Source organism: Pleurodeles waltl, chromosome 10, assembly GCF_031143425.1.
Source record: "Pleurodeles waltl isolate 20211129_DDA chromosome 10, aPleWal1.hap1.20221129, whole genome shotgun sequence".
In the NCBI taxonomy this organism is placed as follows: domain Eukaryota; kingdom Metazoa; phylum Chordata; class Amphibia; order Caudata; family Salamandridae; genus Pleurodeles; species Pleurodeles waltl.
In genome coordinates, this window is record NC_090449.1 from 148,808,662 (window position 1) to 148,831,850 (window position 23,189).

A 23,189-nucleotide genomic window follows, 5' to 3' on the forward strand; every position below is an offset into this window, starting at 1 on the left:
TGAGGTTCAAATCTTATAAATTGCTTAGGCTGGGGTCACCCGCTTCCAGCAGTGATTTAGTGGGAGTCCCCAGAAGACAAAAGGCATGACGGGAAAACAAATTGCTTCTCGCCCACCCAGCTCAGTTAAAATATTTGGGTACGTAGAGTGGCCCCCCGTGAATAGACAAATGCATTTTGTAGATCACTTAATCATCAAATGAATAATTGTAGGCATTACTAGGCAACTAATCTATTACGTTCCCAGCCCACTCCTAATTGTGTGATGTTAATACAGGTTTTGCAACCTATTGGGGATAAACGTAGTGAATAGCGTTTCTAGTTTACTAAGTTAAGGGAGGCTGGAGATATTTATGTCAGCGATTTATTTAAAGCCTATCCATTCAGCTGTGGCAAAGTGTCGGAGTTTTGTGACATAAATATATTCCACATTCATTTGTGGTTATAAACGTTATGTTTTCTGTCAAGTTCACCAACGTTTCAGTGTGACTGGAACATTGCATGAGGTGAAAGTGCTGAAACCATTGAAGAAACTCTGCCTAGAAGCAAGGACTCGATTGGCAAAGCTTTTCTCCTCCTACACAGTGATGCTTACTGCTGAATTTTCAGGAGTAAACCACGGATACGCATGGAAGAAAGCTTTGTAAATCAGGCTCCAAAGACCCTCATTCTTGCGAGTTAAGTGCATGTAAAAGTTTTGCTTATGAAAGACTTAATAAAGTGAAGGCAAATGAAGTAGATATGTCACACAGTGAGGCCTCATTTCCCTGTTGAAGGCAGCGTTAAGGAAGTGAATAATTGTCTCTAGGTTTACATTTGGAACTCGTCCTTTCAGACGTATTTTTGTCCCTTTCTATATTTGTGTGACTTGGTTTGAGCAAGAATACATTTTTTTTGTTTTCTTTGAATACTTTTTCATTTTAATGCTGCATGCTCTGTTTGTTTTGAGTGCGGAAGCACCGCGAGAGAACCCCACTAGAGTAGGGTTTCAGAGATGACCTGTGAGACGGCGGTTGAGGACCGGGACTCCCGTCGCTGCGTTAAAGGCCTGTCTCATTGGCCGGTTCCCGTAAATCCATTGTCGGCTTCTAAGAGGCCCTGTCGGGGAGGATTCATTAGGGGATTGTAGTCTGGCAGGCGGAGATAACGGCAAATATCACCATTTCATTAACTCTGATGGGGAAGAAATGATGGAGCCTGGACTCGAGGCCTGGCTGCCAGCCACAGTCCGGTATCCGCTGCTCCAGCGAGAGGAGTTTATACAGCGATTTTCAATGTCGAGGTCTTTGTCCCTTGAAATGAAACAGTCAATTAGCCGAGGACAGATATTTTATTTTACCTGCAAACTCGAGTTAGAATTTTCAAAGCAATAAATAACGAGGTGTGTACATATGGGTTTGCTAATATTAGGCACCTTAAGCACGAAATGTTTCTCTGGTGACCACGTGAATCTTTTGTTAGTCTGATGTTCTTGATTGGGGAAAGCAGTGGATGGAATAATCGGGGTAATAGATTGGTCATTGCTTTGAATACACACGTTTAAATATTTAAATGGTTTGTAGTGTGGTTGCCTTTTGCCCTTGGAGTGTTTGGCTGCAAACGAAAATTAATGTTAAGAACTCAATTGCATTGATGCGTGATAAAGTGATATGATTAAAAAACGTTTCAGTACACAAGCCAGACGTGCTCCTTTTTTTGATGGATGTGTGTACTTGCATGTAGATGCCTTTCAGATCTTATTGCTGCATGAAAGTTTTTTTTTTTTTTTTTTTTAGTTCACTTTTCTAAAAACTTACCACTGCTTTCTCATTCCAGCCCACGACCCTTCCTCAAGGCACCATCAACATGAACCAGTGCACAGATGTGGTGGATGGGGAAGGCAGGACGGGCCAAAAATTTTCCCTGTGCATCATGACCGCTGAGAAGGAGCACTTTATCAGAGCTGAAAACAAAGAAATAATCAACGGGTGAGTGGATGATTCAAGAAGGTGTCTGTGGGTGGCTTGTGTAGCACTGATGTGTCAGGCCCATAGTAAAACTATTCATCACTTACAATTACCAACCTGCCTTCGTTGGCAGATTTGAGAACATTCACTGTTATTTATAATATCACATATTAATGGCCAGTGATACTCACACCCTGCATACATTAGTAAGTGATACGTTGTCTCCTTTACAGATGGAACTTGACAAATGTATTAAGCTGTCTGCGTGCATGCTAAAGATGCCCCGCAATTCAGTGTTGCCCTTTGCGTGCTAATTAGCTTCTTGGTATGGATTCTATTTCCTGATTGGTTTTCATCAGTTGTCTTGCATTCAATTTGAAATCTTTGGTGATATTCCTTGTGAGTCTTAATCCACAAATGTTTCTCAGTGTTGTAAAACCTGATTGATGCGAAGTTGCTATGCCTTAGACGGCAAGGCACACTTTCAATGACCCCATGTTCCTGTGCTTTCGTTTGAGCAAGTGTTACATAGATAGAGCCTATTGGATCACTTCTCCTTTGCAGTCTGGTCTTGACCGCATTTTCATCCATTTTAGTGTTTGTTCAGTTTGTTCTAGGGTGTAGAGTCTAGGAGTCTAGCTTTTAATTACTAGCTAGATACTGCTTGTTGAACAAACACTGCAAAGCCAATATTTCTCACCTTTGGGACCTATTGGCTTTGTTTATGGCTTTATTTTTCAAAAATACAAGGGAAATACCATGGATACATAGTGACCATGGCTACATAATTATTTTGAAGTGCACTTAAAGCAACAGTCGGGACCAGGGACGACGTCAATGAAACCAGATAAAATAAATTTTATTTACAACATAGTCATCAAATGGTGGGTAGAAACAAAGAGGCACAAAAGACAGAAATCTCATAAATTCAGGCAATAATGTGTGATATAAATCACAGTGTGGTAGTTAGTTATAGATAAATATACAGCAGCATTTCTGCTCTTATGTTAATTACTGTATACACATTCTAGTGTCAGTGCGCAAGAGTCAACAATATTTAGATCTTATAAAAATATCAGGATCATCAGGACATTACAAATGATGCCTGAGATGGTTTTACTCAATGGTTAAAAAAAAATAATAACAATTAAACGTTGCAACACTGGTACCAAGTCTAACAATGGAGTGTACATAGATATGCACTGAGTTCGTCACCTAGAGCATTACTCTGGAGCCAAGGTACATAAAGGAGGGAAGGATTCACCTACAAAGGATCATTGATCTGTAGTAGTAACCGTACCTTATTAAGCATGGACAATAGCAGGATGACAGGGGACTAGAATGCCGGATGAGATGCAACTGGCCTCCTTGGCCATGGAACAATAGAGTGAAAATAGTGTTGCACCCTTGGACCAGGCAGTGTGTGCCGTCTCCTAAGATTACGTCATTGGAGCAGGAGGGTGTCTGAGCTGAGGATAAGAATGGGACCACATTAATAAGATACCCTCCTCTTTTGCAGTGGTAAGTGTTGGTTACCTATGGAGCAGCTCATGTTTTCTCATGGGGTGTTAGTTGTTTCACTAGAACTCTCTTCCAACACACAGCCTGCCTGTACATTTACCTAGTCTGTGTATTGAATTAAACTTGTAACAAATATTTTCTGCAAAAAAGATTGGGGGGGGGGGGGGGTCATTTGCATAAACCTCACAAGTGCTAGTCGTAGCAATGTTAGGGCTAGGCCACTGGAATCCTGCAATTGTGTGGCAATGGTGTTTTTCAAATAATTATAGATTTGCTGTTTTTGCCACATAATCAACTATCTGCTGCATAATCTGCAGAGTTTAATAAAAACAAGCATTTGTAATGCAATGGGTCTTACATTTTCTTCAGTTAGGGCTGTTGGCATTGTAAATCCATAACTGGATTTTTCTTGCCACATGAAATTGGTCAACACTGCCTCATACTTTCATCTTTTCCTGCCATACAATTCTAGTGGCCCAGCATTTAATTAAAGCTTTACCTTCTTCCTCTGTCTTAAAACATATACAATTATCATATAAATCTTAATCAGAAATAAACTTTTGGCAGTAGAGTGTAATACTCAAAACACCATAAAAAATATAATTTGGGATGGATTGGAGGGTGAAAGGAAAGAGGGAGTCAGGAGTAAAGGTGGAGAGGACAAATGGCGCAGTAACGGTGTCATGGGCCCTGGAGTAAGAAAGGAAAATAGTTGACTGCAATTTTGGTAGCAGTAATTAGAGTTGAGTGAGGTCCATAGGTCTCCGGGACCTGGTGCCACTGCACCTGCTGCTCCATTGATAACGAGGCCTCAGGAGAGAGAGTAGATGGGAAAAGAGAAGTGAAAGGAATTCAACAGAGAAACGGAAGAAAGAGAAGGATCACAAAGAAATGAAAGAAAGAAGGGAAAGAAAGAACGAGAAAATGAAAACACAACTAAGAAGAAATGGAGCAAACGTGTGAAACAAAAGAAAAAAGGGAAGGAAGCTAGTGAACAAAAGATGGAGGGAAAAAATAATGAAGGATGTGTGAAAAGAAAGAGAAAATGAACATTAGAGGAAAAAAAGAGAGATGATGAGACAAATAAGCAGCAAAAGGCAAGTATGTACTGACCTATTTCCCACAGACACGGAATGGGAAGACCAGTTTGACACTTTGGGTCCCGACAAATAACTTTTGGCTTCCACACACAGACAGGAAAAAGAGGGATTTATAGAAAAACTTGAATTGACAGCTTAAGATAAGAAAAACACCAGTGAAAGGAAAAAAGATCTAAAAAAAAAAAAGTGAAAGGGCGCATACTGAGTCAATGGAAAGAGTAAATAAAAAAACACAAAGAAAGAATGAAGGGAAGAGAAAAAATATTGAAAGAATGAACGGCTGATGAAGAAAAAGAGAGGAACGAAACAAGGAAAGAAATAACCAAGGTTTTGTGAGTTTGAAAGAGGTGGTAGCAAGAGGAAGAGGGAAATTAAAAAAAAAAAAAGGGAGAAGAGTAGAAATAAACAGTTAAAAGAAAGAACTAAACTGTTAATGTGCGGATTTTACGAGCTGAAAAGACAAAACTGGGGAGAAAAACATTGAGAGGAAACAGAGTAAAGATCAGAACAAAGTGAGACAGGTGAAACAGACCCTCCCAAATAAAGATGGTAGCTAAGAATAGATTTAATTGGCTTCCCCACGTCCTCAAACAGAAGTCAGTGTGTGGAACAGCAGGGAGCACTGCACAACAGCCGGAGGTGCGTAAGAGTTGTATGTGAACCCTAATACAGCACTATTGGGGCGCTTCAGATCAGGATTTGTGGTATAGACAGAGCTGTGTTCCGGCCCAGTGCTGGATTAACAGAAAGGCAGCGGGTGAGGAATGACAAACAGAGCACCGTGTAATTCCTGGTATTGGAATAATGGGTTAGAGTTGAGATTCACTGACAGAGTTATATGTGGGCTGCCGTACTGGAATAGTAACCGGCACACCGTGTCAGAAGTGAGGTATGTTAATGGAGCTATGTGTGGAACCTAGGATTGGCGTGCCAGTGTTAGCAAATGTTAGCCTGGAGGGGCCCTGGTGAAGCTGTGAGTGGGGCCCAGTATGGGAGTGGCTTTCCTCTGAACCACAGAAGCAAGAAGTCCTGCAGGGCGTGTGTGTGAGCCTTAGAACTGAGAAGAAATGTGCACTGAATGTTAGAATTGATGGATTCTGGTGGAGCTCTGGTGGTTCCCATCAACAGTGGCGTTTGATGTTAGACTTGAGGTGCACTGGCTAAGCTGTGTATTGCTCTTTTGGGTCCAGTATTGGCTTGGCAGTGGGACCGAATATTAGAATTGAGCTGCTGTAATGGAACTGTATGTGCGCAGGTCCCAGTTTAGGAAAGGAAATGATCTCATGGGGGTAGAACTGAGGTGCGCTGATGGAGCTGCGTCCAATATCCTGGTACTGGAACAGCAGAGTGTACTGACGGCAAGAAGTGAGGTGCTCTGGCAGACATTGTGTGTGGGGTTCCTGGCAGTGGCACAGCTGAGGGCTAGGAGTGTGTGATCTGAGGTGCACTGATGGAACTGTGCCCGACGTCCCAGTACTGGAGCAGCAGAGTGTACTGCCTGCAAGAACTGAGGTGCCCTGGCAGACAGCGTTTGGGGTTCCTGGCACAGCGGAGGGCTTGGAGTGTGTGAACTGTGGTGCACTAATGGAGCTACGCCCAAGGTCCCGGTACTGGAGCAGCAGAGTGTACTGCCTGCAAGAACTGAGATGCTCTGGCAGACAGCGTTTAGGGTTCCCAGCATAGCTGGGGGCTTGGAGTGTGTAAACGGTGGTGCACTGATGGAGCTACCCCCTAGGCCCGGTACAGGAGCAGCACAGTGTACTGACTGCAAGGATTGAGGTGCTCTGGCAGACAGCGCGTGTGGGGTTCCTGGCACTGGCACGGCTGAATGTTTGAAGTGCGTGAACTGAGGTTCACTGAAAGAGCTGCGAGTGGGATCCCAGTATGGAGCAGAAGTGGGCATTGTCTCGAAGGATTGCAGAGCCTTGGTATAGCTGGGTACCTAGGCTATAAGCAATTACAAGCGATCCTCCGCCATTGCTCTCAGCACACAGGAAAGCACACTTGATAAAGAAAATCCAAGCCAAGAAGGATGGGAGCCAGGCAGCTGAGAGAGGGTGCAGGGAGCCCACAAACACCAAATATGACCCAGATAACAGCCTGATTTATATCCTTGTTTACAGCTGAGCTCTGAGGAAGAATGGTGTGCAAATGAAAAGGGAGGCTTCCCTTGACAGGAGCAGGAAACAAAGTGAAAAAAAAAGTCCCCTACAGACCAGATAAACAGGATAAAGAGTAATTATACAGTAGTTGGTCACTGCTCCCACACAGAAGGAGGGACAGAGAGGCCTGATTGACCACTAGCAAACAAGGATTTTTAAATGACACTGAAACTAACAAATAAAATAACTGGAAGCCCACAGAAAAATTATACTTAAAAGTATACAAGAGATCATACGCTTACGCTTGACCTAACAGAAGTATACTTCAAAGTATACAAGAGGTGGTACGCGTATGCTCGACCTAAAAATAGTTTCTAGCTCCAACAGTTCAAAAGTTAATAAAAACTGCAGTTACACGTGTTGCTGTGCAGTGAAAGGTCCTTTCCAAAGCTTGACTGGTCATCTTTCTGTTGCTTATTGCTATATTTGAGTGTTAAACTGAACATATAACCAATGCCGGGACAGTGTTAAGTGTATACTTGACGCAATAATGACTTAATACTATCATAAACTGTGTTGCATTGCGCCACCTAATTTGCCTTCCCTTGCCACAAAATATTGGCCTTCCCCTGCTGCATAATTCCCGTGACCCTGTGCTAGAGTAGAATCAAGATGCCTGCCCAGGTCTTTCACACTGCAGTATATTAGTGCACACATAATTTTTATCTTTTGAATTGGGTTTCCAAAGTGCGTATATTCCGTTCATTAGAGTAAGTCGTGGCATATATTCACGATTCGTGTTCACCTTGGCGTTTCTATAGGGTATTCCTGCTGTGTTTCTCTTCGTACTGCATCAGAAAGCCAGATATTTTTTGAAAATTGTGCATGACCGGGCTCAATGATCAGGTTCCGCCTGAAGGCCTCTGCATACACCGTGGCTAACCGACGAAAAGTGTGCACGCTTGGGGGGCGGTAAGTCCGGTTGAGTGCCAGTTTGTGTTTTATCCCGCTCTTGCTCGCAGTTTTTCTCTTCTGATGCCCTTGGACTGGCGCAGCACGGCAGACGTTGACGGGGGTGCGCTGTCTTCAGTGGCCTGCGCTCGAGCTTGGGGCGCGTGCTTGCCGCACCCAGGTGCGCCCACTGCGCAGACCATCTGTCACGGAAATGTAAACTCAACGAGGTGTGGGGACGGCAGCGTTTGTGTTCGTACGACAGCTAGACGATGGTTGCGATTTTAATGACAGACATTTTAAGGGTGATATACTTTTATTATTTAAACAGTAGTTTTAATCTTATTGGTGCTAGATAACTGGCGAGGGACCAGCCCCTTACCGCTCGTGCTGCAGGGTGTGTTGAAACGTAGCTGTGCTTTTGTTAGAAAATGATTTCGCCTTTGCAAGTTGTCACTTAAAGTACGTGTTTTTATTTGGGGGAAAGCGCACATAACAGCTTTACGCCGCCCTCCCGCTTTCTTCAAACAATTTGAATTCGCTTGACGTTGCTGCTGGAAATGGGGCAAAAGTACCCTGAGATTCCATAAATTGAATCTGCAGCAGAAAGGGGGTGGAATAACAAGAGGAAGAGTAATGAGCGGCAGAATACAATTCAACATAAACGTTTGTTTTTTAAAATCTGCAATCACAAGAATTTTCACTAAGGCAAAATGTTACAGATCTTTTTTTTTTTTTTTTCTTCTTAATTGGTCACAGGCTGCTTTTTTAAGTATCTCGAGGGATTTAAGTGGGATGAAAAAAGTGGGCGGAGGTCTCTAAAGAGGCATGGCTAGGTAATCTGAGTCCCATACTGTGCAACTCTATCTTGATTCCTCTCTGAGCTTTCCGTTATTACACCCATATAACTCAACAACAGACACACTTAAAACCAGCAGGACTGTTGGCTTTATCAATGGCTATTAGCAGTTATGATAAACGAATAACAATGATTTTGTTGTAAATAATATTGAAAATGTTTAAATTCTGAAATTGGGAGCAAAATAATTAAACGCTACGGAAGCCTGTGGAAGGGCTAGAGCAGTGGTTCCCAATCTGTGGTCTGGGGACCCCTGGGAGCCCGCGACGCCTCTTCAGGGGGTCCACCACAGCTTAGAAAAATAAATAATATTAACAGATTAGGTCCCCAGCTTTCAGTAATGGCTCAGTGGGGGGTGGGTGTCCGTGGATTCCAATAAAGATTCAGTGGGGGTCCCCGGGCTCCAGTAATGATAAAGTGGGGGTCCACAGAAGTCAAAAGGTTGGGAACCCATGGTCTAGAGGTCTCCAGAGTGTCTACATTACACTTTATATGTTCAGAATGTGTCTGATATGTACATATTCTTTCTCTTCACATCTCATCCGTCTGTACGCCTCAAACCTCATCTCTTTCCTCTTCAGCAAACTCTTTTCGCTCTCCCCTGAAAGCTCTTCCTCTCATCTCTTTTGCTTCACGACCCCCAAATACACAACACACCCATCTACTCACCTGAAAGCATTGCATTTTCTTTTACTTGCACCTTGTCAATATTTTGACAACCATGTAGCATCCTTATACGTTTATACAGAATAAAGCCAGCAACTGGAATTCGTGACCATTGCTCTGTGTGCTGTGCAGAGTGGCCAAGGAAAGGACAACCATGTATTCCAACCCCTCCCCCCCCCCCCCCCCCCTTGCCCCTGCCCCCACTGACAGGCACTGTCAGTCATCTTCAGAGCTCTCAATATTAGTCTGGGTATAAATACCTGGAGGTGATGCAGTTCAGAGTATGCACTATACAGGAGTAAAATGCTACTTGAAAAAAATACAGAAACACAACATTCTGGCAATGGATATCATTTTTTGGTAATGCAAGATTAAGCAAAACGTGAAATATAACGAACAGCTAAATTGCTGTCATGGATTACCTTCATGTTTTTAACACTCAGTTTTGAGAAATCGATCAGTGTTTTTGCAAGTAAAGTTAAGAACATCAATATAGGGATATAGGGCAGGGGTCTTCAAACTGAGGGGAGGCCCCAGGCTCTGGCCAAAAAAAGCATTATACTGAAAACAGGTCTTTGTTTTAAGCTGAAAAAAATGAGCTGCAGTAAACCGGTCTATAATGCCTATCACTAACATGTTTTGCCATTTAGAACCAAGCTGGGAGTATGTGTCAAAAGGGAAGGGACCCCAAATACTCTTCAAAATCTCCATCTCCCAGTAATCACACTATGGATACTTTCACACTTTAGTAGGGCCTGCCTGACTGGAATAGTAAATTTGGCATCATGTATTTGAATGCATTTTTAAAACGGTAACATAATTTAACGACAATGTTGAAATAAGCCTAGACATATTTAAACATTGCCAATTTAATAGAATAACTGTGAAAAATGTGGAGGGGCCCCCCGATTATTATTATTTCACCCCTCTCCTCCCCCAATGGAGGGGTTGCAGCATTAAAAACTTTGAAGACCATTGATAAAGGGCCTGATAGAGACACTGTTCAATGTCTGTTTTGAACTCCTACTGGGTTTGGATGCTTTTGGGTCTCTGCCCACTTAAAACCATAAATATCTAAATATATTACTGGGTAAAGTACCTGCTGTAGAGATCTTTGCATACTAAGCAATCAAGCAATTTCCACTGTGTACAGGAACACTTTTATGTGTTCAATATACCACGCTGAGTGGCAATGATTTGCCCTGACTTGGGTCCTGTGCTCACTGTTCCTCTGGAACAAAGCAACACCTGACTGATGAGACCCAGTCAGAGCTAAACAGGTCCATGAGTTGCTTGTGTGCCAGTGTATGGAGGCCCTACCTGGGCAGTTTCAAGCTCGTTCTTATAGGAGCAGGGTCAAGACTAATTTACATGTATCTGGAACCACACCTAAGTGGCATGGTGGGCAAAAGCACAATGGGTTGGAATGCTACCTGAGCCCATTGCCAGTGGATAGACAAATTGCAAGCATTCTTCCCAGCACCTTTTGTGTGTTTGATGCACAGTGTCAGTATGATAAATCTGATGGTTAAAGCACTTCCTGGTGAAATCTGTGTCACCAGTATGACTCATCGTAAAATCACAAAGAGTGTCAGTGTGCCTGCTGCAAAACACAACATGCTCATGCAGGTTACAGATTTATCTTTTATGTAGTCAGCTCAGTGGTGATAATTTTTGCTGCAGAGATCCTTGTCACTTGTATGTCACGAGTTCTAATCCTTGTGTCAGACCTCATTCAGGATGTCATGGAGCAGATGGGGATATCAACCATGGGGGTTGACCTTTTACCACTGCTGTACTGGAGCTAGCCCTACTATGGCTCAACAAACTGGGCCAAGTATAACCTTTTCCTCACTTGACTCACAGTGGTAGCGAGGTTGAGCAGTCATAGGCTTTTCAGGGAGGCTGGTGTGGGGCTTACTTAGACTAAAGAGTTAATACCACCAACCGCACAGCAGTGCAATAGGATTACCTTCCTGCTCAGTGCTTCTTTTTGTATAAAAGAGGAGTACGTTATTACACAAAAAACATAGAATTCCACTACTCTCAATAATGGACGAATACATGGTCCAAGGGTGAACGTCTTTGTGCTGTAGGGCAGTGCTTTAAAGTGTGGGATGCAAACCATTGTTTGGCAGTGAGATGATTTTTAATGGTTCTCAAAAGTTCAAGCAAGATCACTTTGAATTCTCTATTTATCTAATCAAATATGCTGTGCTTCAAAGACCTGCTTCAAAGACCGAGGTCAAATGTTAGTCTGTGTCCTCTGACAATTTGCTGCTTATGTTTTAAACTTGGGGATTGCTGTTTACAGACTCCTCTCACATTACAGTTAGGGAAAGTGTATTATGTGAGAATCTTGATGGGATACTTAGAGTGTAAAAGAAAAGGCAGCAGAATGTCATTTTTAAAAACACAACAAAATGTAAATACCTGTAAATGAACTCTAAAAACTCTGCAGTTAGGACAGCAAAAATAAGGCACATTTTTTAAAATTCTGACGTGTGATAGAAACAAAGATTTTGATACGATCAAAACAAATCACAACATTTTACTTAGTGATGTGCAAATGATATTCTCTAAAACACGGTTTCCATACGTTATCATTTGTGTTCAATATGTTTTTTTCAGTAAAACTTATTGTCTATGCAAATTTAATGGCAGTGGACTAGTACACAATTATACAAATATCCCTCTTCATGTCCATTAAAGGGTCGCAAAAGTTTGATGTTCTAAAAAAGTGGGTTGTGGTTCTAAAACATTTGGGAAGCAATGCTTTAGGGACCTCTGCCGACGAGGCCTCCTATGTCTAGTGTGTCCTCACCCTTCCACTGTGATCCCTCTTCCATGTTCAGAGTTTGAGGTAGGACTATAAGTGCATTTCATGCTCCTTTCTCTTCCCCCTCAAACTGACTCAGTTGCTCGGGCCGAGGCTCATTCAGCCTCTCTCCAAGTTTGTAGCAGCAGTGCTAGGCAGTGGTCGGCCCTTCTGTGGAAGTGGGATCTCACCGCTAGAATGAAGCCTCCATTCAGCAGTCTTCTCAGGGGCTGCAGACTTTTGAGTGCATCATTCGATAGAGCAGGAGCAGAGGTTTCTGTTGGGGAAGCCTCTTGTGCTTGGTGGCCTATGGTTGCAGCGATCATTTGCCTTTCAGTGGGTACTTCACTCACAGAGCGGCTCACTCCAATAATTTGGTGAGTAGTAGGTGGTTCTTCCTGAGAGTGACTGCCATATACCCTTAGATGACAATTCTTCACCATGGCAGATACTGGGTGCTATCTTTTTCACATAGTAACTCAAGGTGATGACCTAGATTCTTCACAGTTCTCCTCTAAGGCATCTCTCCGACACCTAATCTTCTGGACCCAATAACACACTTAGTAGTGCTGCGGTCGTGCAGTCCACTTAAGGGGCGCACGGGACAACAGCTAGCACTCCTCCTGGCTTCTGTTTTCTCCATCATAGGGGCACACAACTCCAAGTGCCCAGAAGCTGGCACTAGAAAAATTGACAGTACCGCTAGTCATTTGACACACTTGCTTAGTGAGTCTTTATCGGACGGACCGTACCCCACGGTCAGTTCCAGCAGTCCCTTCCGTGATATGTTCCTCCAGCAAGTTTGGGTGTTCTTTCCCTTGCTCACAGACAAGATAACTTGGCACACACGACAGTCCAGTAATTCCTCCTTCTGATCGAACTCCAGGCGCTATTCCCTCACCTCTGGGGAGATATTTGTCAATGCAACACCAATCCTTGGCTCTGTAGTCCCATAGTACTCTACAGAATACCACCTGTGCAGATGAAGAGCCCACAACAATGAACAATGATGGGTTGTGAGCTCCCATCTTTATACCTCTTTTGAAAATGAAGGATGTATATGTAAGGTTTATTTCCTTGATGTCCGTTTGTATTGGTTCCATTTTCATGTGTTCTAGCCAGACTGCCTTCCAGGCCTTGCCTTTGTCTATAACGATCCTCTGCCCAGCAGGACAGTCTACAGGTGGAGTGCCCACCAAAGAAGTAAAAAGAGGTGAGAGCAGGATGCACCCAACTATTTAGAACACCTCCTTACAGAGATCAGGAAGAGAGAGCAAATTCAATGCCCCTTCAAGGGACTCCTTTCCCTACCAACAGACACTCACACAGTACCTCCTGCCTTATTGGAGTAATATAGTCTTATCTTCTTGCTCCCACATTGATTTAAAATCATTGAAAGCCATTAAATCTTCCACTCACTTCCTACCTGTTAAGGAACCAGCTACTAGATGAAGCCCAGTCTGGGTGCTTACCTTTCCATAGTAGAGACTCCTCAATCCTTTCAGTAACATCTTGGACCAGGGCAGATCTGAGGCCCTGGTTCTAATAGATTTCGCTGCGTCATTTGATACTGTTGTTCATCTAGTACTTTTAGAACAGTTGTTGGAATAATGGCTATGACATTAGACTTGATTAAGTCCTTTTTTATGGAAGGTCTAATTGTGTTTTCCCTTCACCACTTAAATCTTAGGATTTTACTTTCCCCTGTGCAGTTCTTCAGGATTGTCTCAGAGTCCAACATTGTTCAATATATACATGGATCCATTGGGTGCATTGATAATATCCTATGGCTTTTCCTTCATGACACTCAGACAATATCCAGTGTGTTGTCTCTATCTCTAAAAATCTGGAGGAAACACAGGACCATTTCTTTCCTGCATTCTAGGCATTGTGAAGTAGATGAACCAAACCTTCCCGAAGTTTAATGCTGGGAAAATTTAAATCTTACTTTATGGAGCTAACTGTCGCATGTGGGAGGTAAAATGGCGACCACTGGGGTTGGGTCCATTACCATCCCCCTCTTCCTGTGCCAGAAACCTGGAAGTGATATTTGATCCCAATCTCTCATTTGCACTTCATATCACATCATGAGGTACGTAAAATTCTGCCTTACCTACTTACCTTGGCCTAGAGAGTTACGAATATGGGCCCCGATTTCATCCTGGCCAGACTATGCCAGTGATTTTTACCTGGGCACGCCCTCTGTTCGTTTGAACGGGCTCTAGGTGGTCCAGAACGCTGCTGCATAGATCATCCTAAATCTCTCCCAAAGAATCTCAGTGAAGCCTCTTCTGCCTTGTCGTCATTGTCTTCTTATTCGGCAGAGATGCATTTTTAAGACTCTCTGCTTAGCGTTCAAAGCAAAAAAAGGAAGGAGTCCTATCCATCTTTCGAGGAAATCCTGCTTCTACTCCCCTGTTCGTACTTTGCAGTTGTACGGTACTGGCACACCTCCCACCCCTAAATTTAGACACTGCTGTACTGGGGAATGCGCTTACTTTTACCATATGGCCAAGATCTGGAACTCTGTGGCAGTTGAACGCAGACTGTCTCTTGATTACTCTACTTTGAGAAAGTCTTTAAAAACTTGGCTGTTTTAACAATTGTACTAAGAGTGCCATATGTTACTGACATTTAGCATAACACCAATTCACCCCTTTCTTGCAGTAACAGATCACTTTAAAAATGCTAGTCATTAATGTATTCATCAATGTACCTAATAGCAGCTCCATTCTGATGGATACAACTACCTGTGGATTCCTCACCTAATGAATACTCCCATGGCGCCAGCATTCAACGGAAATCTTCTTACTAGTCTCTGCACGTCGACGAGGACGTCACTCTAGCCCACGCGACGCCGTCTGACGTCATACAGGCAATAAGAGGTCCTCGCCGACGTGCCGATGACAGTTCCCTTTTTTCCGTGCATTCGAAACGGTTATCTTCGAGGGAGCTACTGTTACCTTCGTGGTTACAGTGTATTGTCTGCTGCGTAGTCTTCTCTGCGGTAACAATGTCTCAGAGGAAGTCGGGTTTCAAGCCCTGTCGAGAGTGTGGGGGCAAGATGTCAGTTACAGATCCTCACTCCGACTGTCTATGGTGTTTGAGCTCCGACCACGACGTCTCGACTTGCGATTCATGTCAACACATGAATCCGAAGGCCCTCGAAGAGCGTGAGGCCAAGTTATTCATGGCAAAGTCAAAGAAGAAGGAGAAACATCATAAGAAGTCTTCTTCGCCAAGGTCTCACCGGCGTCATCGAGACTCCCGGCGCCGTAGAGACTCACGACGTCACTCCAGCAAGGAGTCTCGTTCGAGGTCACCTTCGGCTCGGCGTCGGAGGACTTGGGAGGTCAGCCCCACGGTCACGCCGCATCCATCGACGCCGTTGCCCTCTCCGGCGTCACCGACTTCGCCTGGTCAGGCGTCAGTGATTGAGGTGGTGCAGCCTCTTGTGTTTTCTCCGGCGTCGCAGACGTCAAGGCCGGCGTCGGGGTCGCCCTCGATCCAGGCACCCCAGTATCCGGCTTTTCCCACTCCTGGAGCCGATAGTACCGCGTTTCTTAATGCGATGTATACCATCTTTCAGCAGATGGCTCCAGGAGCTGCTCCGGCTGGTCCTTCGGGGCCCTTGGCCTTTTCGTTGGGTGATCCTGCGCCTCTTCGGCCGGCACCCTTTATGCCCTTTCTCCCTTTTGGGAATGTGGGCTCGGCGCCGGTGCCGGCGTCGGTGGCCGCTCCGGTGGCTTCGGATGTTTCGGCCCCGGAGGTTGCCCCTCCGTCGAAGTCAGGATTTTGCCCTGTGACTCCGGTTGGTCCATCGGCTCCAAGACCTCGTCCTCCGGCTCCTGCCTCGGCGCCGAAGCTGCCTGTGGCGCCGGACGCGGCGTCAGATGCTTCTGGAGATCGGCGCCGTTCTTCGACGTCGGCGGAGGCCATGTCGACTCCGCGTATCGAGGAGAGACTTCATTCGAGGAGGCGTGCTCTCCGTCTTTTAGAAGAGCAAGAGTACCAGCGAGTCCTAGAGGAGGGAGAGATTGAGGACTCTGGAGACGGACTGCATGGTCTGGATACAGCCAGTGGGCTGGACACTTCCCCTGAGTGGGACCTTTCATCTCCAGGGGAATATACGGAGGAGGCTGCTTCCTTTCATGCTGTGGTGAGGAAGGCAGCGAGCTTTTTGGACCTGCCTTTGCCGGTGGCAGAGGCAAAGCAGAATTTGCTGACAGAGGTATTGCATCCGGCCTCTGCTGCAGCTGAGCCTCTCTTGCCATTTAATGAGGCTTTGCTGGATCCGGTGTTGGAGGTGTGGAAGAAGCCGGTGTCTTCCTCGGCCGTTCATAGGGCTGTGGCCAGGAGGTATCGAGCTGCACCATCTGACCCTGGCTTTCTCTCTAGACACCCTACGCCGGAGAGCTTGGTGGTGCAAGCCTCCTGTTCCTCAAAGTCAGCGTCTGGTTCCTTCCCGACGGTGCCTGGAGACAGAGACTCCAAGAAACTGGATGCGCAGTCCAAGAAAATATTTTCGTCATGCAGTTTGGCGTTGAAGGCCACCAACGCAACGTGCATTCTGGGGAGGTACATCCATGCGCTGATGGATGATATTTCGTCTTCATTTACGGAGCTTCCCCAGGGTCTCTTGGATGTGGTCTCGGACGCCCAGGCTGCCGCGACCCAGATTATCCAGTCTGGGCTGGACACGACCGACTCGGTGGCCAGGGCGATGGGCACGGCTGTGGTGGCAAGAAGACAGGCCTGGCTCCGAAACTCAGGGTTCTCTGCGGATGTGCAGTCGACCCTGCTGGACCTCCCGTTTGATGGGGACAGACTGTTTGGAGCCAAGGCAGATTCAGCCTTGGAACGATTTAAGGAGAGCAGAGCCACAGCCAAATCGTTAGGACTGCAAGCTCCTTCTTCCTCTGCCTCTTCTAGAATTTTCAGGAGGTTTCGGGGATTTGGGCGTGGCTCTTATTCCTCTTCCTTTCAGGGGAGGTTCCAGCAACCCGCCTCTTCCCTCCCCTATAGGTCATTTAGAGGGAGGGGAGGGGTGGGGTCCATACCAGAGGAGCCTCTCAACAGCACTCTGCCTCTTCCTCGTCCTCTGGAGGGGTGCAGCAGGGGAAGCAGCCTTAGGCTTCCACCGTTTCCCACTCACTCCTCTCCTGTAGGGGGAAGATTACAGCATTTTCTCCACAAGTGGAAGTCTATCACAACGGACACTTGGGTTCTCGGCATTGTGGGAAAAGGCTACGCCCTTCCCTTTCGGGAGTTCCCGCCCCTCATCCCGCCCCGCCCATCTTATTGTTCAGAAGAACACCTCCTGTTGCTAGAACAGGAGGTTCAAGTCCTCCTTTCAAAGGGCGCGGTAGAGTTGGTCCCAGAGCAGGAAAAGGGTCAAGGTTGTTACTCAAGATACTTCCTGATTCCCAAAAAGGATGGTCAGTTGAGACCAATCCTGGATCTGAGGATCTTGAATTGGTTCCTCAAACAGGAAAAGTTCAAGATGCTGACCCTAGCACAGGTGCTTTTGGCGTTGAACAAGGAAGATTGGATGGTGTCTGTCGACTTGCAGGATGCTTACTTTCATATCCCGATACTCAAGTCGCACAGGAAGTATCTCTGGTTTGTGGTAGGGTCGCAGCACTATCAGTTTGCGGTCCTCCCGTTTGGTCTTACTTCAGCACCTCGAGTCTTCACAAAGGTGATGTCAGTGGTTGCGGCGGAGCTCAGAAGGAAGGGGATAGCAGTATTCCCTTACTTGGACGACTGGTTGATCAAAGCCAAGTCCCCGGAGCTTGTGTCGCATCATCTGCAGTCAACAACCCAGTTGTTGTTCGACCTGGGCTTTTCGGTGAACGTGCCCAAATCTCACCTGGAGCCCTCTCAGCGCCTCCTGTTCATAGGGGCAGTACTGGATACAACATTGAGTCGAGCCTTTCCTCCGCCTCAGCGGATTCAAGATATTCAGGAATTGGTTCCAATGTTTCGAAATGGAGCGGTAGTTCCAGTTCTCAAGGTCCTTCGTCTGCTCGGTCTGTTCGCCTCCTGCATTCTGTTGGTCACGCATGCTCGCTGGCACATGAGGGCTCTTCAGTGGTGCCTCCGAAGGCAGTGGTCTCAACACAAGGGAGATTTAGAAGGTACTGTCAAGATCTCCAGAGATGCTGCTGTGGAATTGAGGTGGTGGATTGCGGGCAACAATCTTTCACAGGGAAAGCCGTTCGCGCAGTCGCCACCAGTGGCCACGGTAATAACGGATGCCTCCACCCTAGGATGGGGAGCTCATCTGGGGGATCTAGAGATCAAAGGGCTTTGGTCTCCAGAGGAACAGGTGTTTCATATCAATCTGTTGGAGTTACGGGCTGTACGTTTGGCTCTCAAGGCCTTCCTCCCATCCCTTCGTGGTCAGTCGGTACAGGTCCTGACGGACAATACTACCACGATGTGGTACATAAACAAACAGGGAGGAGTAGGGTCGTACCTTCTCTGCAGAGAAGCTCTTCGGCTATGGTCCTGGGCAAAGGACCATCAGATTTGCTTGGTGGCAAATCATCTGGCCGGGGTCTTGAATGTACGTGCGGACAGTCTCAGTCGCCAATTCTCGGCAGACCACGAGTGGCGTCTCCATCCAGATCAAGTCTGTTTAATCTTCCAGATGTGGGGGTTTCCTTGGATAGATCTGTTTGCCACTCGGGAGAACGCGCATTGCCAGTTATTCTGCAGCCTCCAGTATCCGATGCAGGGAGCGTTGGGGGACGCGTTTCAGATAACCTGGTGCGACCAGTTGCTTTACGCGTTTCCCCCCATACCCTTGATTCCTCGAGTGTTGAGGAAAATTCGCCAAGACCGGGCCCAAGTCATCTTAATAGCTCCGGATTGGCCAAGGAGGGTATGGTACTCCGACCTTCTCCAACTCTCACTGTGCCCTCCGCTCCGTCTCCCTCTCAGGGCAGACCTCCTCTCGCAGTCGCAGGGGCAGGTTTTACACCCCAACCTCCAGAGTCTGCACCTACATGCTTGGAGATTGAACGGGGCAACCTGAGTTCCTTCTCTCTCCCGCCTGATGTAGTGGATGTTATCTTAGCGGCCAGGCGACACTCCACTAAATCTATCTACGCTAATAGGTGGTCTAAATTTGTTATGTGGTGTGGAGAGAGACAGATTGATCCCTTACATGCTCATCTGTCACATGTTTTGTCTTTTGCACTGTCTCTAGCGCAGAAAGGTTGTGCAGTAGCTACCATTAAGGGTTATTTGTCGGCCTTGTCAGCCTTCATTTGTCTTCCAGACCAACCATCGTTATTTAAATCCCCTATTGTTCTCAGATTCTTGAAAGGTCTTCTGAATCAATATCCTCCAAAACCATTCGTTATGCCTCAATGGGATTTGTCCTTGGTCCTGACTTTCCTTATGGGGTCCCCTTTTGAGCCTATGCATTCTTGCCCCTTAAGGTATTTGGTTATTAAAACAGTATTCCTGGTAGCTATAACATCTGCAAGGAGAGTGAGTGAGTTGCAGGCCTTATCGGTTAAACCCCCTTATATAACGTTTTATGGGGATAAGGTGGTGTTGAGGACCAAGGCTGCTTTCCTTCCGAAGGTTGTTTCACCCTTCCATTTGGCTCAGACAATCACTTTGTCCACGTTTTATCCTCCGCCTCATCCTTCAAAGGAGGAAGAAAGACTACATCGCCTGGACCCAAAAAGGGCGTTGAGCTTCTATATCGACAGAATGAAGGATATCAGGCTGGAGGATCAGCTGTTTGTCGGATACGTGGGCAAGAGGAGAGGAAAGGCAGTCCACAAGAGAACACTCTCCAGGTGGTTTGTTCTTTGCATTAAAATCTGTTACTCTTTGGCAAAGAAGGATCCGCCTGAGGGCATTAGAGCTCACTCCACCAGAGCTAAGTCGGCCTCTTCGGCCTTGGCCAGGGGTGTTCCTGTGGTCGACATCTGCAAGGCCGCAACTTGGTCGTCCCTTCACACTTTTGTGAAACATTACTGTTTGGACTCTGAGGTCAGAAGGGACGGTCATTTTGCACGGTCAGTGCTGCAGGATTTCTTGGTTTGACCATTTAGGCACCCACCGCCGGGCGTGGTACTGCTTTGGGACTCTATTCATTAGGTGAGGAATCCACAGGTAGTTGTATCCATCAGAAGAACGAGTTACTTACCTTCGGTAACGACTTTTCTGGTGGATACATTAGCTACCTGTGGATTCCTCACGGTCCCACCCGCCTCCCCGTTGCCTTTTTGGTCTCTCCAAGCAATCCTTGAGTGTGCTCCTTTTGGTCTTCAAAGTTGCAATACATTTTGCATGTATGATATTTGTATATATGTGTATATTTACATATAAATCTATATATATATTGGGTATATACATGATTCGTATGTATAAATATATTTATTTAAAAAAAAAAAAGAAGGTTATATTAAATCTACAGCTATTTTATTGCAATGTTGTGTGATTTACAATATTAAGAGATGTTGCTTTGCTCTTTCATTGCATTGGGTTATTATTATTCTCATGCACGTAAAAAATGTTGGTACTGTCATCGGCACGTCGGCGAGGACCTCTTATTGCCTGTATGACGTCAGACGGCGTCGCGTGGGCTAGAGTGACGTCCTCGTCGACGTGCAGAGACTAGTAAGAAGATTTCCGTTGAATGCTGGCGCCATGGGAGTATTCATTAGGTGAGGAATCCACAGGTAGCTAATGTATCCACCAGAAAAGTCGTTACCGAAGGTAAGTAACTCGTTCGTCAGTCATTTACAGCCCATTGTATTAGGAAGGGTCCTGGCATTTCTAAGGAAAGTCTGTCTCCTTCCTAACTGTAGTGTTTGGTGCTCCCCCATCCATCTAGGAGATGCCAGCAATACACATATGCTCTCTGGAGAAAGCAACCTCTCTTTCATCTTGTACTTCGGTCCAGACATGGGCTTCCAAAATGGAACCAGCAGGCTTGTATCACCAGGCAAGGCACATTATCATGTCTAGCACACTCGCACGTGAGGTCAAATTCAGGATTCTGGGTTCATCATGAGCATCTAACTTTTGATGAATGGGCCTATAAGTATTATATCATATCTCACAGGTAAATGTCCGTCACTATAATCCACTACCGGTATGCTGCCAACCCCGCACTCCACCTCGTGAAACTTGCAACAGAGACAGTAGTCCCCTTTCAGTGCTCAGTGCACCCCTCCCGGTTCAGGACACAGCCCAGAAGCTATTCGTATCAAAAGACCACGCCTACCTCAAAGCAAGCACATAGGATTGGTTTGTGGCATGACAAAAACATGTAAACAAACGGGATCATAGGTATGCAGTACGCCTGGCTCCGGGCATGGGACGTGATTGTACATCATGCAGAGGACATTTCCATCCTAAAATACTTGTGATATTTTATTTTATAAGCCAGCATCAAGGAGCTTCATGCAAACTGCGCAGCATAAGCGTTGACCCTCCTTAAGATAACACTAAAGATTTAATGTGAAGTGCTATGTAAGTGGTTATTACTGTAATTGCTTATACAAGCATATATATTTTACTCACCTGCATACGACGCATTCATATATCCTAGATACAGCGCTTGGAAAACTCAAAACCTTGCCTCCTAGATGGTGTAGCCATCAAGAATTTAAGCTGTAGCTGACCCCCTCCCAACATCAGTAATAAGACCCAAGCAACAGGAGTGCTGATGACCTTTTAAGTGAGGCATTATCTGTTGGGCCCATCTGGAAACGAAAGTAACATATATTTCTCATCTTTTGAAGCTTGCTGCTCTGAACACTAAGCATTGAAACTCAGGGTGCCGCTGATTGTTTCCCGTTTTCAACTAAGTTCAATATGACAAAGTCAGCACATTACACTAAGGCCAGCTTGATCCGGTGACCAGATCCCCTTCAACAATGCAATTAAGAAGAGAGACTAATGTTGAGATTTTAGCCATACATGGAATATTAAAGATGAAAATGCTTGTGGTTGAAAGCGGTGTCCCAGACAATGGAGTCCTTGGAGCTTCTGAGAAAAATATCAGTATACTTTTTGCTCGCTTTACACTAAACGTCCTCTACTTGGACCCTCATTAAGAGTGACCCATATAATTTCAATATGTTTGGAAACTTCTGTTAACGCACATATCAGAATTATACGCTGTGTATATTTTATCTTATCAGGTAAGTTCTGGGTGTGATAAAGTCTGTATCCCCTTGGATAAATGTCAGCGGATAAAACTTAGCAATACTTGCAGATGTTAAAATGCTCAGAAAATAGAGACATGCGGATGTCGGTGCAGTAGTCACCACCATCTGCATGTTCTGCACCATTTTTTAAGCAAATCTTTTAACACACAATCGGTAACGCACTACACCAATTTCAAACACCTCGGTGTCAAAACGTATATTGTGCAATCATTTTCATGTACCACTCGTAATGAAGGCCTTAGTGGACGGTGCCAAAAATGGGTCCACCACACTAAGTGATTAAGTGGAAGACCCTTGAGGTTATTTTGACTTAACTTTGTATAGCGTTGACAATATTCACTAGGGGGCAGTGTTGCCAATGTTAATACTGTAGAGGTAATTAGAAGAAAGCTCCTGGTGTTTTAATGGGGGTGGTTGTAGTTTGTTCATTTCGTGTATTTAGAAACAAAAAGTGGGGCCCACGCAGGATCCTGCCAATGGGTGACTCGTAGAGTAAACACCACGGTGGAACACGTTGAAGATTGTTCAGAATGTCTGTTGTGCAGTGTCATAGTTTGTAGGCCTGGACTTTTGGGCAGAGGCTAGCAGTGTTAATCTGATAGCTGTTCTTGAGTGCTTCGTTTAAGTGTGTGCCCTTAAAAATTTCTGACAATTCTGCATCACCTTACCAAAGCTATACTAATTCTCACAGGTGGAAATATAATTTGTACATGCGAGATGAAGGTGCATAGATTATTGATTTGCATTCATGTTAACATATATGATTGCCCTATAGTGATTATTTGTCTGTATCTGTTTTCAACATCGTTTTTAGGGTCGAGAGCACAAGCGCTCGGTCCCTGTTGTAATCTCTCTTTGGGCTTTTAACCACGCCCATGTCACGCCTGTCACTTTCATTGGTTTGTGTGCTTGCCTTTTAAAATCCGCCTGATTCATTAGTGAAAGGCATGCATACGTCATGCCTTTTCCTGTGTTTAGCTCTCCTTGAGCGCACTGGCCAGCTACTGAAAACATTACGAGGC

General features: G+C 45.4%; 1 protein-coding gene across 6 annotated transcripts in view; it reads left to right on the forward strand.

Moving 5' to 3' along the window:
• The window catches only part of MPRIP (myosin phosphatase Rho interacting protein), a 754,399-nt gene that overhangs the window by 201,281 nt on the left and 529,929 nt on the right, over positions 1-23,189 (forward strand). For all 6 annotated transcript variants that reach the window (XM_069210054.1, XM_069210057.1, XM_069210056.1 and 3 more), the window contains exon 4: positions 1,815-1,966. In XM_069210054.1, coding sequence (XP_069066155.1) covers positions 1,815-1,966 — 152 coding nt within the window. The remainder of the gene's footprint in view (positions 1-1,814; positions 1,967-23,189) is intronic.